This window comes from Microcaecilia unicolor, chromosome 11, assembly GCF_901765095.1.
Source record: "Microcaecilia unicolor chromosome 11, aMicUni1.1, whole genome shotgun sequence".
Taxonomy (NCBI): Eukaryota; Metazoa; Chordata; class Amphibia; order Gymnophiona; family Siphonopidae; genus Microcaecilia; species Microcaecilia unicolor.
In genome coordinates, this window is record NC_044041.1 from 86,715,981 (window position 1) to 86,730,831 (window position 14,851).

The 14,851-nt window shown below is 43.1% G+C and overlaps 1 protein-coding gene across 1 annotated transcript in view; it reads right to left on the minus strand.

Moving 5' to 3' along the window:
* The window catches only part of PTPRS (protein tyrosine phosphatase receptor type S), a 307,849-nt gene that overhangs the window by 64,809 nt on the left and 228,189 nt on the right, over positions 1 to 14,851 (minus strand). The window contains 2 exon segments of the mRNA XM_030218889.1: positions 1,337 to 1,427; positions 12,837 to 13,090. Coding sequence (XP_030074749.1) covers positions 1,337 to 1,427; positions 12,837 to 13,090 — 345 coding nt within the window.

Sequence of the window (14,851 nt, forward strand, 5' to 3'; positions counted from 1 at the left end):
ATACCAACCGGGCACCCTAGGGGGCACTTGTAACAATTAAAAAAAAAAGTTAACTACCTCTGAAGTCCATAGCTCCCTTCCCATGGGTGCTGAGCCCCCCAATTCCCCCCTCCCCACAACTCTACACCATTACCATAGCACTTATGGCTGAGGGGGGGCACCTAGATGTGGGTACAGTGGGTTTTGGGGGCGGTTTGGAGGACTCCCATTTACCATCACAAGTGTAACAGGTAGGGGGGGGGATGGGCCTGGGTCCACCTGGCTGAAGTCCACTGCACCCACTACCAGCTGCTCCAGGGACCTGCATACTGCTGTGATTGAGCTGGGTATGACATTTGAGGCTGGCATACAGGCTGGAAAAAAAAGTTTTTACAGTTCTTTTTTTTGGGTGGGAGGGGGTTAGTGATCACTGGGGGAGTCAGGGGTGGTCATCCCCGATTCCCTCCAGTGGTCATCTGGTCATTTAGGGCACTTTTTTGGGACTTGTTCGTGAAAAAAAGGGTCCAAAAAAAGTGATCCAAATTCGCGCTAAAAACGCCTTTCTTTTTTCGATTATCAGCAGAGGACGCCCATCTCTTTTCGGCCGATAAACACGCCCCAGTCCCGCCTTCACCACGCCTCCAACACGCCCCCGTCAACTTTGGCCGTTTCCGCAACAGATTGCAGTTGAAGACGCCCAAAATCGGCTTTCGATTATACCGATTTGGGTGCCCACAGGAGAAAGACGCCCATCTCCCGATTTGGGTTGAAATATGGGCATCTTACTCTTTCAAAAATATGGCGGATAGTATCCCATATTTTTGGACCCTGGAATGAAAAAGAATGTTCCCAAATAGATTTCAATTTCATTTTCTTTAAAGAAGGAATATCAAGTGTCAATTTTTTTGAACTTCTCAATTGCCATCTTAATCCCAGAGATCGTAATAAATGCCCTACCATAACCGAGTTCATACCATAAACGAATTTAAAAATTTGACAAGCTATTTTAAATTGAATACGTGATTCCCTCTTAAACATGCAAATTTTCTAAAAGAGAACTAAACCAAAAATTAGACGAGCAAGCAGTATTTTGCAAAAAGCTCTAGATGATGCAATTGCTGTTTACTAATATTACAATATAATGAATTGACAGGAAATTATTCTGCCCAAAGTGAATAAACCACAGAAAGCAACATGAATCCTCAGCTTTAGATGTATTCAGCAAGACAGCAGTCAGGGCTTTGTGCTCTGTGTGATCAACATAATAGATTACAATTACCCATAGTTTCAGGAGGCAGCATGGTGAGAGGTTGGGCCTTTCTGTCCAGACTGCTTTAGAATGAACTACAGAACTCACCTCCTCCAAATCCATATCTTCAGGACTACCCCAAGGATTCAAAAACTGGCCTCGTGATTTCTTCAGTGGCACCACCACTATATAGTAACTTCTAGAATGTAACCATTAAAAAACAAACAAACAAACAAACAAAAAAAACAATGGTGTTATCTAGCAAGCAGCCACTGGAATCAAAGAATAAGAAATTTACAGCAATTTTCAACCTGAACTGCCAACATTCTGAAATTTGTCCACCTCATTTTCTGGTGGGACATTGCTGATATGCTTCTAATTTAATCTATGGTACATCATTTTTATTAAACACAACAAAGAAAATAAATACATTTGCAAGAAACAATACATATCAAGAACATAATCTTTGATTTGTTTCATGTCTTTCTACAAACTGTACTCAAGCATGTTCTAGCAATCATCATTATACAAATTACATAATATATAATTCTAAAATTAAATAAAACATTAAAAATTGCAAAAGAGTAACCAGTGTAAAAATTACCTTTACCAACAACGAATAACATTAACAATCCCTGTCTGTTCTCATAATAGTCCTCTTTTTCAGTTCAGCCTGAAATGACATCAGTGGGACTAGTAGGGTCAAAGTGCTGCTCGATCACAGGCAATAAACTGCCCGATATTCAAAAGTGTTTCAAACAGGAGAAAACTCCTGCCCTGTTGAACTCTATTGAGCAACCCAGCCCAAGATATTGAGCACTTTCTGGGAACCTTCTGAGCACTGCTTTCCTTGATGCTCTGCTTAATGAAGACATCATTGGCCTTCACTCCTTCACACAAGAGCTGCTCACACCTCCCAACAAAGAAGGCTGGGAAAGGCCTTTTGTGGAGGCTGAGTGCCACATTGGGCCTAAGCTGCAGAGTTGCTCCTCCACCATTTCTTGCAGCAGCCACCCCACCCACACTCATAGACGTGGCCCTGCAGCGGGGAGCACTTATCACCACCCACTGAGGTGGCAGTAAGGGCTCCCGTGGTAACCCAGCAGTAACCAGGCAGCGCACGGTGATGCCCGATTACCGCTGGGTTAGGACCGCGCTACACAAAAGAAAATTTCCAGGGTGCTATAGAATATAAGATTAGCACCTAGATTTTGGGTGCCTAAGGGGCCCATTTTCAAAGCACTTAGACTTACAAAGTTCCATAGGTTACAATGGAATTTTGTAAGTCTAAGTGCTTTAAGCTTCTAACTGTTAGTGCCCTTTACAGAATTGCCCCTTTAATGCATTTCATTCTTTTCATTCATGCAGTATAATTACATAACTAACCAAGCAAATGGTTTGTTATGTAATTATACTGCATGAATAAAAATGATAGGAAATAATATTAGCAGGTAAAGTATCATAAAACTATATAATGAGTGTTTCTATCGTTAGCACGGGCTAAAAGGTTAGCACGCCTACAGCATGGCTTAGTAAATAGGGCGCTAATAATGCTCAAGTCCTCAATATTGGACCTCAAGATTAAATTTAGGGAGCATAGTACATAGAAAAAAGGGAAACCTTTTAAACGTGCTTAATACCCACTTACAGCTTCATTATTTATTAGAGCACTTTCTCTTTAGGAATAGCTAAAATGTAAGCTGAAGCCTGCGTAGAAGCAATAAATGCAGAAATTTGAGAAGGCTGGAAGACATAGCTTAGCATCTGCAGCTTGACAATATAGTTACATGGAAAATTGAACAAAAATGAAGCCCTCAACTCCAAAACAAAAACTGTTTACACCTCTTCTGTATCTTGTTAGACATGTTTAATCTGATGTAAATGGAGGCAAATTAGCAACAGGAACCTCCAGCACTTCAATTATATTCTTAACATTTCTTGGGGTGAAGTTATAGGAGATTATAGAAAATTCAATAAATTCAAATTTCAATGTCTGGTAGATTTCTCCAAATTCTCAGCTTTCAGCCTTAAATTAGATAAACTTTAAATAAAGACGCTTGAACAGTTGAGAAGATTAAAACTTCTCCACAGTTTCAACCTGTCAGACCACTTTAAACAGTTCCTTAGACTCTAACTGTTAAGATTGGAACACAAAATTAGAATCTGTGGCATTAAAGCCTTCCCAGGATCAACAACTGCATCCCAAATCCTGTCAAGAGTCACAGAAGCTGGACAGGATAATAAGAAATCAGGCCAATTTATCTCAAGATGTGTAGCTTCAGTAGTCAACGCTGAGTTAGATATTAATACAGTTTTGCCATGGCTCGAAAAGACCTCCAGTCTCTCCTCCGCCGAGACCAGCTTTCACAAACAACTCCCCGCTGGCCTACTCAACACCGTTCTCGAGATCCCAAGTCCTTCTCACCACTGGAACCTCTGCTTATATGGCTAGGGTCCCTACAGAGAGGGGAGATGGCTGACAGCTACACAGTAGCTGCAGGGTGGTGCTCCAGGATCTGGCTCAAGCTGATGTCATATCTATAAATCTAATCCAATACTTACAGACTGCTGTATCCCTGAAAGGTCTAGTGCAGTTTACAATAAGAAAAACTACACTGATAGTATATGTGGAGGGGCATTTTCGAAAGGGACGTCCATGTTTTGATATGGACGACCTCGCAAAATGTCCCGACCAAGGGGTGGGGAAACCCGTATTTTCAAAACAAGATGGCTATCAACTTTTGTTTCGAAAATACCGTCAGGGATGTCCAAATCCTTAAATTTGGTCGTCCCTCATTTTCGGTGATAATGGAAACCAAGGACGTCCATCTTAGAAACGACCAAATGCAAGCCATTTGGTCGTGGGAGGAGCCAGTATTTGTAGTGCACTGGTCCTCCTGACATGCCAGAACACCAACTGGGCACCCTAGGGAGCACTGCAGTGGACTTCAGAAATTGCTCACAGGTACATAGCTCCCTTACCTTGTGTGCTGAGCCCCCAAAAACCCACAACTGTACACCACTACTTGTGCCAGAAAATGGTATTTAACGATGATGATACATAGCCCTTACGGGTGAAGGGGGGCACCTAGATGTGGGTACAGTGGGTTTGTGGTGGGTTTTGGAGGGATCGCTGTTTCCTCCACAAACGTAACAGGTATTGGGGGGATAGGCCTGGGTCCGCCTGCCTGAAGTGCACTGCAGTACCCACTAAAACTGCTCCAGGGACCTGCATACTGCTATCATGGACCTGAGTATGATATCTGAGGCTGGCAATCAATATTTTGAAAGATATTTTTTTGAGGGTGGGAGGGGGTTAGTGACCCTGATTCTCTCCGGTGGTCATTTGGTCATGTCAGGCACCTTAAACACGACCAGGTAAAGTCGTCCATATGTTCGTCAGGGACGTCCTTGTTTCTTTCGATTATGGGCCAAGGACGTCCAAGTGTTAAGCACGCCCAAGTCCCGCCTTTGCTACGCCTCCGACACGCCCCCTTGAACTTTGGCCGTCCCTGCGACGGAAAGCAGTTGGGGATGTCCAAAATCGGCTTTCGATTATACCGATTTGGACGACCCTGGGACAAGGACGTCCATCTTCCGATTTGTGTCGAAAGATGGGCGTCCTTCTCTTTCGAAAATGAGTCCGATAGTATAACAATTAATCATAAATAGGTCTTAAATAGTGTCCTTTTTCAAGGAGAGGATATATACCTCAATAGCCAACATTCCAATAGCCCAGTAGTATTAGAATCATTTAAAGGTGGTAAAAGGACAGGAACTGCCAGCTGCTAAAATAATTTTTCATCTATTTTGCCCCTAGATTGGAATGAGACATGATCATATCTCTGCCCTACTTGAGACATAATTCACATAGCAAGCAATCCAACCAAAGGACGGGAGACCATAGCTGATTGGATAGAACCATTAAAGATGTCAAAGAGTTTGAATAAGCTAAGATACTTTAAGAATGTCCTTTATCATGAGTTACTACTGGAGGAAGTAAAGTAATATGCAATGAATATAAAAATGAAGTAAAGGAGGATACATTAGGGTCTGAACGATCTTCCTTATATACTGACTGAGGCTCTCATCTCTCGTGTTTCTCAAGCGGGCCCACAGATCCAACATCTAAAGGTGTAAAATGGACCACAAATTGTTCAATGAGACCCTGCACCAAAGAAGCAATTGACTCAGAGGTTTGAGTTGGCAATTTTACTTTGCATTTATCCATCATTAAAGAGGCAAAAGGAGGAAAGATAACGGAGCCCCACAGATGTTGCCTCCATCTTGGAACTATTGCACTTAATTCTTAAAGGCACAGTTGTCTAATATTTATTCATTTAACATATCAATATATCCAAAGCCCTGACTATATGCAAGTTGCTGTTTATATGATTGCTAAGCAATCTGTATCATCTTCTGTAGCTAAAAGTCTGGATCAGGGGCGTAGCTACGGGTGGGCCTGGATGGGCCCAGGCCCACCCAGTTTAGCCTCAGGCCCGCCCCGCCCAGAAGCAGATCCTTATCGTGACCGTCTCCCGCCCCTGCCACAGCGCTTCATTTAATGTTGTCGGCACTGCTGTTACAGTTTCCTACCCCTGCGGCGGCGCTTTACACTTTACCTAACAGCCAACGCTACAGATGCAGCGCTGACGTCCGAGTCCGACGTCCTGCTCCGGGGCCTTCCACGCTGATGTAACTTCCTGTTACGGAGGCGGGACGCGGAAGGCCCCGGAGCAGGACATCGGACTCAGACGTCAGCGCTGCATCTGTAGCGTTGCTGCTAGGTAAAGTGTAAAGCGCCGCCGCGGGGGTGGGAAACTGTAACAGCAGCGCCGACAACATTAAATGAAGTGCTGCGGCAGGGGTGGGAGAGGGTGAGGAAGTCAGTGGGGTGCTGCGTGCTGGTCCAGTAAGGGGAGGCAGGGAGGGGAGGGAACAGAAGGGTGCTGGACTTGCCAGGGGCAGAGGGTTGGAGGGAAGGGAGAGAGGTTTTGGGATTTGCAGAGGGGAGGTTGGAAGGAAGGGAAGAGGTTTTGGAATTTGCAGAGGGGAGGTTGGAAGGAAGGGGATAGGTTTTGGAATTTGCAGAGGGGAGGTTGGAAGGAAGGGGAGAGGTTTTGGATTTGCAGGTTGGAGGGAAGGGAGAGGTTTTGGATATATAGGGGGGTGGAAGGAAGGGGAGAGGTGCTGGATATGCAGGGGGGGTGGAGGGAAAGGGGAGAAGTGCTGGATATGCAGAGGGTTGAAGTGAAGGGGAGAGGTGCTGGACATGTATGGGGCTGGATGAAAGGGAAAGAGGTGCTGAACATGTAGGGGGGCTGGATGAAAGGGAGAGAGATGCTGGACGTGGGGGGGGGGGGGGCTGAAGGAGAGGTGCTGGATATGCAGAGGGAAGGGAGAGAGATGCAGGGAGAAAGAGCCAGATGCATAAGGGGAAGGAAAGAGAGGAAGAGAAGCTGGTTGGGGGGTGGGATCAGAGAGGAGAGAGACACATTGGTGTGGAGGAGGGAGAAAGGGGACATAGGGAAGTATACAGATACAGAAGGGAGATGATGGGCATTAGGTGGGAGCATGGGGACAGGGACACAAATGTGAGATGCTGTATGGGGATGGCACATGGGCACAGAGGGGTAATGCCTGACCAAGGGGGGGGGGGGAACGGGGATATGGAATAGAGATAAAATGCTGGACACTGGAGAGGCGGGTATATGGACACAGGGGGGGGGGGGGGGAGATACCAGACAAGGGAGAGAATAGGAACGCAGAAGGGATATGCTGGGCATGGGGTGCATAGGTGCACAGAGGAATGATGATGGATGAGGGGATATGAACACAGGAGAGATAATGAACAAGGAAATATAGGAAAACAGAGATGGGAGATGGATGATGGACATGAAGAAAGAAGAAATGTCAAATAGGAGACCCTGGCAAGTGAGTTAAGAGAAGACAGAGGGAAGCAGAAACCAGAGTCTGGGACCAATATGATTTGAGAAAAAATGACCAGACAACCAAAAGGTATAACAAAATATTTTGTTTTCAATGTTGTGAATATAATATGTTGGATTTGGAATGTACATCTTGCCAAAGTTGATGGTAAACATGGCTGGGGTCCAGGAAAGAAATCTAGGAAAGGACCCCAAAGTCCATTACCAGGCTGCGCCTTCATCTTCCAGCATGCAGGCTTTCTCTGGCCAAGGAACCAAGCACAATTGCCCTAGTTGCATCCCCTAACACCATCCCTGGCATGTGCCATCTTTATATTTTGCACAGGAGCAAATGCCTTTCTTTCTTGTTTCTCTGGTGTTGTACTACATGCAAGGTCTAGTTTCTTGTGGTTTCCATTTAATTTATATTTCTAGAGTTTGTGGTCACTTATTCTGTATTTGGCATTTGTGTTTTGTGTGTGTGACTGAGGTATTCTGTTAGCATGAAGTTTCCATGTAGCATTCTGTAGTAATTTGGCTTGTTCAGCTTTTCTGATAAATGTATTTGTATTTTAGGGCCCTACTATAATATTTAAGGCACTTCTTTTTCATAGGTAGGATCTTTGTTTTTGGAAGTTAGTGTTGGCATGGTAGATTTGCTCAAGGTTCTGAGTGACTTTTGTTTTATAGATTTTTTTAAAGTTAATATATAATATGTCTGTAATTGAGATTACACTAGAAAACAAATTTCTTTATATGATGAGTTTTATGGAGAATTGTCCTTGCTGTGCTCTGTATCCATTGTTGGTGGAAGGCCAGGAGGTTCTCTGGATGCAGAATGTGTTTGGCTTCAATACCATATATGTGTTGGAGGACCATGGCTCAGTGGGGCTGAATAGTGCAGTCTATTGTACTTCCCTTAGCTCTAAATTGGCCTGCAGCCACTGAAGCCTGCACTGCAACCCTCATTGAAGTTATGGGGAGTGGGGTAGGGACAGAGCATGGGTGCATCAGGTTTGCTGTTTTTTTCTTTTTCAAAAAGGTTGGCAACTCTAGTGCCCACACATCCAACCTGTTGGCCCACCCAAAAATTGCCTTCTGGCTACGCCACTGGTCTGGATACACTACATCACAGAGATAGCATCAAAATGCAGATGTGTAGGGCTAAAACACCTATCAGGCTGACCTAGTACCTGTACTAAACTTTTTCTTTGCTCACGTGAAAAGTAGTAAGGGACATTAAGGTCTATAGGACAAACAGAGAAAGGCCACAGCGGAGACAGTAAATGAATTCATAGCTTCAGTCTTTATTAAGGAGGATGTAATAGATCTACTTGTGCCAGAAGATGGTATTTAACGATGATGATACAGAGGAGGAACTGAAAAATGTAATAAAGCCAAATTGACAAAGAGCAGTAAATCACCTGAACTGGATGGTATATACCTCAGGGTACTAAAAGACCCTAAATAGAAAATTGCTGATCTACTATTAGTGATCTGTAACCTGTCATTAAAATTATCCATGATACCTGGCGACTGGAAGGTGGCCGATGTAACATCAATTTTTAAACAGGATTCCGGGAGTAATCCAGAAAATTACAGACTGGCAAGCCTGTTGCCATTGTCGAGAAAAATGACAGAAACTATTATAAAGAACAAAATCACTGACCACACAGACAAATCTAGTTTAATGGGACAGAGTCAGCATGGATTCGGCCAAGGGAAATCTTAATTCACCAATCTGCTACATTTTTTTTAAAGGCGTGAATAAACATGTGGATAGCCAATTGATGTACTGTATCTAGATTTTCAGAAAACATTTGACAAAGTCCCTCACAAGAGACTCTTGGGAAAATCAAATGTCATAGGATAGGAGGCAATATTCTGTTCTGCATTAGGAACTGGTTAAAAGATAAAAAAAAAAAAAAAGAGTAGGGTTAAATGGCTAGTTCTCTCAATAGAGAAAGGTGGAGTGCCACATGTTTATCTATTGGGACCAGTGTTTTTTTTAACACACTTATAATTAATCAGAAAATGGAAAAAGCAGAGAGGTGATTAAGGGCCCCTTTTACCAAGCTGTGGAAAAAGGAGCCCTGCAGTAGCGTTGGCGTGTGGATTCGCTGCATGCCGAGGCTCCCTTTTACCGCAGAGGCTAAAAGGCTTTTTTTCTTTTTTAAAGGTAAATAGCCCTGTGGTAAATGAACCGTTTGCTGCACTGCAATTTCCTGGGGAAGCCCTTATCACCACCCATTGAGGAGGCGGTAAGAGCTCCTGCACTCACCCAGTGGTAACCAGGCAGCGCACAGGGCTTCCCAATTACCGCCGGGTAAGCCCTCCAGCACTAGAAAATAAAAATGCATTTTCTAGCACTGGAGTTGGCATGTGGCAGAGGTTGGGACTACTGCTGGGCTCCTGTGGTAGCCCAGCAGTATGCCCAATTTGCCGTGCGCCAACATGGCACTAGCCCTACTGCCCTTCAGTAAAAGGGTCCCTAAATTTGCAGATGTCACAAAACTATTCAAAGTTGTTAAATCACACGCAGAGTGTGTGAGAAATTGCAGAGGACCTTATGAGATTGTAAAATTTGGTATCCAAAAGGCAGATGAAATTTAATGTGGACAAGTGCAAAGTGACGCACATTAGAAAGAAAAATCCAAATTGTAGCTGCTGGATTCTAGGTTCCACATTAAGAGTCCCCACTCAAGAAAAAATTCTAGCTCTCATTGAGCAAAATAAGTTGAAATCTTTTGTGTGCAGCGAGGCCAAAAAAATAGAAAGGAACTATTAGGAAAGGAATAGAAAATAAAACAAAAGTTATTATAATGCTTTGTATTGCTCCATGATGCTATCTCACCATCAGTATTGCGGTGCAATTCTAATCACTGCGACAAAAAAAAAAAAGATATAGAAGTAGAATGGGTAAACGTGAATCGATTGTTTACCCTTTCAAAACGTACAAACACTGGGGACATTTCATGAAGATACATGGTAATAGTTTTAAAACAAACAGGAGAAAATATTTTTTCACACAATCAACAGCTAAGCTCTGGAATTCATTGCCAGATGATGTGATAAATGCAGTTAGTGTATCTGGGTTTAAAAAAAAAGGGTTGAACAAGTTCCTGGAGGAAAAGTTCATAAACTGCTATTAAGATACACTGCTACTTATCCCTGGGGTCGTGAGTAGCATGGTTATCTTGCTATTTTTTGTGATTCTGCTCGGTACTTCTGACATGGATTGGCTGCTTTTGGAAGTAGGGTACTGTGCTAAATGGACATTTGGTCTGATTCAGAATGGCAATTCTTATGTTGTTATGCTATGAGTTTCAAGACATTTTGGTAGAATCTAGTGGATACTAAAAATTCCACAATGCTTAGCTTGTGAGATCTCAAAGGATTATAGTGGAAGGTGGCATGGTTGCAAGCTGAAGGTATATAGCTCAGACAGTTTTGATGACAGCCATTATCAGCCGCAATTGGTAAAAGTCCTACAACTCCCCAGAATCCAACTGGGTCAAATGCTGACATATTGGCGGCAACCAGATGTTTGAGCAAGAGGAGTAGAAAACATATTTCTTTAAGGTTTTTGGGGACGCCTTGGAGTGCTTCTTTTGCATATTTTTATCGGCCCTGTTTACTAAGTTGCGCTGTAAGCGCACTAACGTTTTAGCGCGCGCTAACGCTAGAGACACCCATAAGAATATATCGGTGTCTTTAGCAATAGCACATGCTAAAATGTTACTACGCCTACAGTGCGACTTAGTAAACAGAGTCTTATGTTTGTTTATAGAATTTTCTCTTGATTGTTAGCATATGTTTTATATTAGGTTTTTTTTGTGCTTATTATGCATTTATATCTGTCTATCTAGCTATATCTTTACAAACATACATTATCTCTATATATGCTTTTATATAAACCACTGAAACCTTTGGACTAAGGGCAGTACAGCAAAAATGTGAATAAACAAAACTAGATTTAACTGTAAACTTTCTGGCTAGGGGCTTATAATTCAGCAATTGCTTGCTTTCTGGGTTTTCCTTGATGCGCTGACATTTGCTACGGTACTATGGAGGTGATTTTATAAGGACCTAGTTTTGGGAACCAAGAACATAAATATTGGAAGTAATTTAATCATGTATGCGTGTAAATGAACGCTTAAGTGTGTAAATCACCTCTGATAAAATACCAATTAGCATAAAAGTGTGCACATGGTATGAATGGTGTGTACTTTCACTATGGTGTGCACATGGGAGGAGTCTGGGTGGAGCATGGATGGTGAGCAAATACATGCATTATGAAATACAAAAATTTATGTGCATGCTTGCAAAATGTAGGTGGAGTCATTTATACCAGCTCTACAGCTGGTGTGACTATGCCTTCAGAAGGAATGGATCCTCAGAAGCTTAGCGGAGATTGGGTGGCAGAGCTGGTGGTGGGAGGCGGGGCTAGTGGTTGGGAGGAGGGGCTAGTGCTGGGCAGACTTCTACGGTCTGTGCCCTGAAAATGGCAGATACAAATCAAAGTCAGGTATACACATAAAGTAGCACATATGAGTTTATCTTGTTGGGCAGACTGGATGGACCGTGTAGGTCTTTCTCTGCCGTCATCTACTATATAATTACGGTGTGTTTTTGGCCACTTTTACTCATATTTATAATGAAAAGTAGGCACCTACTTTTCTTTATGATAGAAACTAGATGCATTTTGGCTGCCTTAAACTAGGTGCCCAATTATGAAATTACACTTTTACTAATTTTATACCCCTGGTTCAACAATATTTTCAGCTCCTTTGAGATTCAAGGACTATTTTTGGAAGCTGGGCTGGGATCTTACTTCTTGATTTCTTGCTTTGCCATTACCTGGGGATTTCTTACATACTATAAATACCCTTAGACCAGTCATCATACAGACAGTCCATGAATAGGGGCTACATGCCAGAGCTCCATCCAGGATCTTATAGACCAATGTGGCAAAGTGCGATGACTGGAATTCCTTCTTCCCACTGGCTAGAAACATTACTTCTGCATAATCCGCAGCTAATCTTGGAAAAGGAAGACCAGAACTGTGTATAGCACTGCCACTAAGCCATAGGACTGGTCTAGGCCTGGATTTTGTATTACAAAATTTGTCTTGGGGACAGTGTCGAGCAATGGATTAGTTTTAAGCTTACTATGAGTAATGCCCTCATTCCTAAACTAGGGTGTGTTGGGTATGATCTCAAATAATCACTTTTATATTTAGGAGTTCACCTAACACTGTCATCCTCTTGACTTTTCATTAGCTCCTGTGGTTTGTCTTCTGCTACAGCTGGTTCATGAACTAGAACTGTACCAGGGTGACATCACCTGAAGTGTTTATACTATCGCTATCATTAGCCCTAGTACTTCAGCTAAAGGTAGGCACCTTTTTATTGTGGGTGGCAGGTGGCCACTGTGAATTTTTCTTTTTTTCCATACATAATTGAAGCGGTTGCCTTGCTGAGATGTGCTATAGGTATTACATATCAGGGTCATCATATGAAGGAGTACTCAGAAGACATGGAAGAGAGATTCAGTTTTTCTCCCTCGTCAGAAGTTTTTGAAATTTGCTGACATCTCCTCAGTCCTCTTGGTCTTGAACGATTGTGCCTCACTGGAGCAGAGATACAGGGAGAATGAGAAGCAATGCAATGAATACCCACCGGACAAGCTCTGAGGTCTCCACAGCTGGCATCTGAAACGTGATGCTACTTTCTGGCTCAGCCTTTCTGGTCATCACTGGCTTTTGTCCTAACATGTTTGGTGCAGTCCTTGCTACCACATTCTGCTGAAGGCCACCCATGCTGTTTCCTCGATTGGTCAGAATAAAATTGTAATCGGTTTTAGGCTTCAAGTTGGTGATTAACTTCTTGGTAGTACGGCCATCCACATCCACGTTGTGTCCATTGTACTGGATCTAAGGGAGGACAGAGAGAGAAGCCAGGTACTGAGACTGAAACCAAAAGTTTACCATTTACTAATTACAGCTAGCTGAATTTTTTATTTAATAATTTTATATACTGCCTATCTACAATTCTATGCAGTTAACAAATGAACATACGTAACATATAAATTGAAATGTGCATCAAGTAAACATGGGGGAACTATACAAAATAAGAACAACAATATGGATAAGAACCACTGACAAACTACATAAATGTCATCCTACAAACAAAAAAGACTTGCATCAGTAGAGAATTCACAAAGTACTGAGGGCCCCATTTAGCAAGCTGCAGCAAAACAGGGCCTGCGCTGGTGCGTGTTTCTAATGTGTGCCGAGGCCCCCTTTTACTGCAGACAGTAAAAGGTAGGTCTTTCTTTTTTTCAGGAAATGGCCGTGTGGCCATTTTGTTGGGGGGAGCCTTACTGCCACCCATTGGGGTGGCAGTAAGGGCTCCCGTGCTAACCAGGCAGTGCACGGCACTGCCTGATTACCACTGGGTACACACTGGTGCTACAAAATTTAAAATATTTTTTGTAGCGCTGGATATGGAGGTACGCTGGGGGTGGGAACTACCACCGGGCTGCTGTGGTAGCCCGGTGGTACTTCATTTTTAGTGAGCGACAAGCCCGCGTTGGGCTTACTGCCGATTTGTAAAAGGGGCCCTAAGGCAGATATTGCGGACAGTGAAAAGCAGTGATCTCAATGAAGTAAAAAGTTGTGGAAAGCCCTTCTAAGCAAGAAGTCCTTCTGCTGTTTATCAAAGTGCAGGGGAATAACAAATTCCATAAGACTGGACCAGGAATATGAAAAATTGAAGACTGGTATTACTCCAATCTGAACTGCCGACAAGATGGAATTGACAGCAAACTAACTTCAGACTGAAATGGTTTAAGCAAGATTATGGGGTCCCCCATGTACTCAATATTGTATGGACATACAGGTAAAAGAACAAATAAATCACACAGAATGACAGGGAAGGTCAATCTCCAGGGGCTCTCAAAACAGTCAACCTAGCCAGAGCTCCCAGGAATGGCAGGATATCAATTGCTGTATCTTCAATTAACACTGGGTTCAGTAGGAATAACCACGCCTTGACTCTTCTCTCAATTGTGGAAGGAGAAAAGGATAGACAATTTGGCTAAGAAAATCTCAAGTGAGACAAAGAGATTTTAACTGGTCGGACAGGATTCTAAATCCAGTTCACAAAAATATGGAAAAACCAGTACTCTACCCTCTCATACCAAGGAACCTGGGTTTGATTTCTGGCTCAGATCTGAGAACAAAATACACACAAAGTGGGGGTAGACCAATATAGTTCCAGCAAAGGGATATTCAGTTTTACTTAGCTGTTTTAAGCTCACCGACTGTTAATAAATATTTCTGTGCTGGAACTATCCCCATTTTATGTATTTTTATGTCCTGTTTAGTATTTTGGGGGACTCTTCTGCTTTTTTGTTGACTCAGATCTTCCAATCCACAGGTTAGCTAAGGGTGAAGATGCTGTGGCGCCCCTGGGAGAAGGGAAGCAATCAATCCACAATGATTACAGGAGGAGGCCTGCTGTATACCCCAGCCTCAGGCCGTCACTGTAATGACTGGACTAAGGGGGGAGTGGAGTGGAGGAGTAGCCTAGTGGTTAGTGCAGTGATCCTGGGGAACTGAGTTCAATTCTCACTGCAGCTCCTTGTGACTCTGGGCAAGTCACTTAATCCTCCATTTCCCCTGGTACAAAAT